The sequence below is a fragment of the Microtus oregoni genome, unplaced genomic scaffold (genome assembly GCF_018167655.1).
Source record: "Microtus oregoni isolate MIOR12 unplaced genomic scaffold, Mior012 000196F_ref0000065, whole genome shotgun sequence".
Classification (NCBI taxonomy): domain Eukaryota; kingdom Metazoa; phylum Chordata; class Mammalia; order Rodentia; family Cricetidae; genus Microtus; species Microtus oregoni.
In genome coordinates, this window is record NW_024544855.1 from 266502 (window position 1) to 269846 (window position 3345).

Here is a 3345-nt window from a genome sequence, read left to right on the forward strand (position 1 = left end):
ATGACAACATCATTTCATTTTATAGCTTTTTCCTTTTCTGTCTCCCTTCAGTCAAGACTGCTTCACTGTTCCTTCCTTTGTCCCTACCATCCTCTGTTCTATGTATTTTCTTCCTCCATCTTTTTGCAGCTCACTCATCACAAAGTCTTCCTTAGGTTCTGTCTTCATGGTGTTTCTTTCTCCTGTTGGTGCAACACAAAATAACTAATATTTTGGTATATAGCTATTGTCAACACCCCCCTTTCTTCCTAAGATAATTAATGCTTCAGAAGGGATTCTGCCCAAACATTTCCAAAGGCTTCAATGATGACTATGTTTTTTCTTTAGAAAAGATATTTCATCTGGCCAGTGGAGTGAAGAGCTCTGTCCAGCGATCCATTTATAATGGAGGAAAAGTTCTGGTTTATCCCCCTCTACTTATAGTCCCTGCCATGGGCACAAGACTTGCCAATCAGTTCTTCAGGCTTAAACTGTACACTTGTCTCTTTCCCAGCACTTGTCACTGAATTGTTGCCAGCTTGAATGTAGAAATCCCCTTGAATGGTACCTGTCTCAGAATCAGCTGGATAGATCTCTCTCAGCATCACGCGGCCTGTCTTTACCACACTGAACCCCTCCCATAGCTATCACAGGCCCTGAATTCATGTACTTCACCAGCCCCAGGAAGAAAGGACTGGCTTTCAGGTCAATGTAGTGTTGCTTCTGGTGCTCAGTAAAAGCCCAAAGAAACTTTATAGCTATCATGAGGAATCCCTTCTGCTTAAAGCCCTTGATGATCTCTCCCACCAGCCCAAGAGTTCCATCGCCATGGACTCTGCAGAGTATGTGCTCTGTGGCTGGAAGGGCCAGCTGTGGCCTGCAAGGGTGTTGACCAGACCCAGGACCTCGGCCCATAGTAAGAGGAGAGGGGCCTCTTTCCTGGAGGTCCAAATTCTCTCTGTTGGTGAGAAGACCAGAGTGAGGAGCACAGAGGCGAGGCCCCTAACCAAGTCTGAAATCGTAACCATCGCCTCCTTGGCCGGAAAGGAGTCACAGGGCAGTGGCCCGCCAGGGCAGACCAGGGCATACAGAAGAGCCCTCAAGGTGGCCCTGGATGTTCTGGGCGAGGGAACCCGCTTGTTTCAAGGAGAAAGGGCAGGTGGCCGAAGAACCAGCACAGCGGCTCCCAAGGTTCCGAAAGAGGAGACCAGCTCCAGCTCCAGCCCACGCCAGCGCCCACACCCCCAAGGGCACAACCAGAAAGGCCAAGGGCTCTCCCACAGGAGTCCTGGGAAGCGAGGACGCCCAGGACCTGTGTTGATGGGCTCAGGGAATGAGCCTGCAGTGCAAGGGGGGGAAGCCCAGGCCCACGCCGCTGTAGAGTCCCCTTACTCTGAAAGGCAAGGGAACACGCTAAGGGGCACCAGAGCGCGGCCAAGTTCCTGCAAGACGCCAACAGGAAATGCTGGTGATAATCCTGGCAAGAGAAAGTTGAGCACCCGGGCCTCTAGGGAGGCTAACAATGAGCATAGACCTGCCTCTGGGCCACCAGGGAGGCACGCCTCTACCTCACTCAAAGCTCTCAAGCAGCAAGTACGGTGTGGCGGCCTAGAGATCGGGGCCATTGGAGCCCAAAGGAAGACCACCCTCCCAGAGAACAAGGAGGATTCCGGCCCGCCGACCCCGAGGCCAGACTCAGAGGGGGCATCGGCAGCCTGTGCGCCTCCAGTCCCGAGCCTGCGAAGATCAGTCCGCATTGCTGGCAGGAAAAGGAAGATCCATGTGCTGTGTGCACATTGCGGGCTCTCGGGACTGGAAACTCGAGTGCACTCGAAGGTGACTAAGGCCAGGGTCAAGAGGAAAGCCCCTGGAGTTCAGGAAGACTGCCAAGCCGCCAGTGTGGCTTCTGCCCAGGAGACGAATACCATTGAACGAGGGATGCTGGTCTGGTTCAAATTCCAGGACCATCCTTTCTGGCCGGCGGTGGTCAAGAGTGTCAGCAAGAACGACAAGACGGCCAGGGTGCTGCTGATGGAGGGCAACATGCAGTTTGAGCGCAGGGGTGTCCGCGTCCCTCTCCGCAAGCTGAAGCTCCTGGACTGTGGGGAGAGATTCTCCCTCCTGCGGAGAGCCAGCAAAGTGTACGGCCAGGGCATCGACTGGTGCCTCTCGGTGATCGACCGCTACAGAGAGGACCTCACCTGTGGCTCCATCCGGGGCTCCTTTATGGATTACTACACCGCCCGAGCCAGTTACCCGCTGAGGAGAGCCATTCAAGAGGGCGACCTGTGCATTGATTTCCCCAAGCTGAGCTATGCCAACTTGGAAGACTGGGAGGAGGAGACTGCCCCCGGTGGGAAGAGGCCCCGCAAGAAACTCCTGCCTGACCGCATGAGAGCCGCTTGGGACAGAGCCAACCAGAAGCTCGTAGACTTCATCGTGAAGAGAAAGGGGGCCGACCAGCATCTGCTGGACATCGTGAAGGGCAGGAAACCGTCCCGGTGGCTGGACGACCTCTGGAAGTCAAAGAGGGAAGTCTTCTGCATTGAGACCTACCTGGAGGATGAGGACCAGTTGCATCTCGTGGCCAGACATTTGCAAGAAATATCCAAGGAAGCAGACCAGGCCCTGCTCTCGCTGGCAAGAGGAGACCAAGTCCGGCTCACCATGGAGGTTCTTCTTCCAGAGGCAATCATCTGCTCCATCGCTGCCCTGGATGAGCTCAGCTACAAGGAGGCAGAAGAGAAGTACCTGCGTGGCCCACCTGTGCACTATCGTGAAAAAGAGCTCTTTGAGAAGACCATCCTAAAGGCGGCCCGGAAGAGGTCAGCAGCCAGGATTGGGGCTGGCAGGGACCCTCCTGCGCCCACTCCTTAGAAGGGAGCTTCCTCCTTTCTGCCATCACCCCCTGCAGCTCCACCTCCAAAAGAGAACCATCTGGGAGACTGTGGGGCTTGCTATGACCGCTCCTCACTGCATACGTGTTTCTCCACACACAGACCCCACCCCTACCCCCCTACCCCCAAAATAAACGTTCACGAACGTGCTTGACGTTGAAGATTGTCTACATGGATTCGGCAATTCCTGGTAGCTTCACGCCGGGCCTAGCCCTCTGTGGCCTGTGCCCAAGCGTGGAGAAGTCCCATGGGGTCTCCTCTCTGGACTGTCACCAGCTATGGGTGGAGTATTAGCTAGCTATGTATAGACTTGCCCTCTCTGCACGGACCCCACACACCCAGACAGCACACCAGGTTCCTGATGACACTGTGTCTTTCTGTGTGTCTCTGACTCTTCCCCATACTCCCTGTCCTCTCTAGGGTGCCTTGGATGGGGCAGGTCCCATTGCTTTCTCCATTACCTCCCTCT

At 55.0% G+C, this 3345-nt stretch overlaps 1 protein-coding gene across 1 annotated transcript; it reads left to right on the top strand.

Annotated features, from left to right (window-relative positions):
* The first annotated feature begins 807 nt into the window (after positions 1 to 807).
* On the top strand, positions 808 to 2856 carry LOC121445477 (PWWP domain-containing DNA repair factor 3B-like). Its single transcript, XM_041647613.1, has one exon. It carries the CDS (start codon positions 808 to 810, stop codon positions 2854 to 2856), a length of 2049 nt encoding a protein of 682 aa, XP_041503547.1.
* Positions 2857 to 3345: the final 489 nt, after the last annotated feature.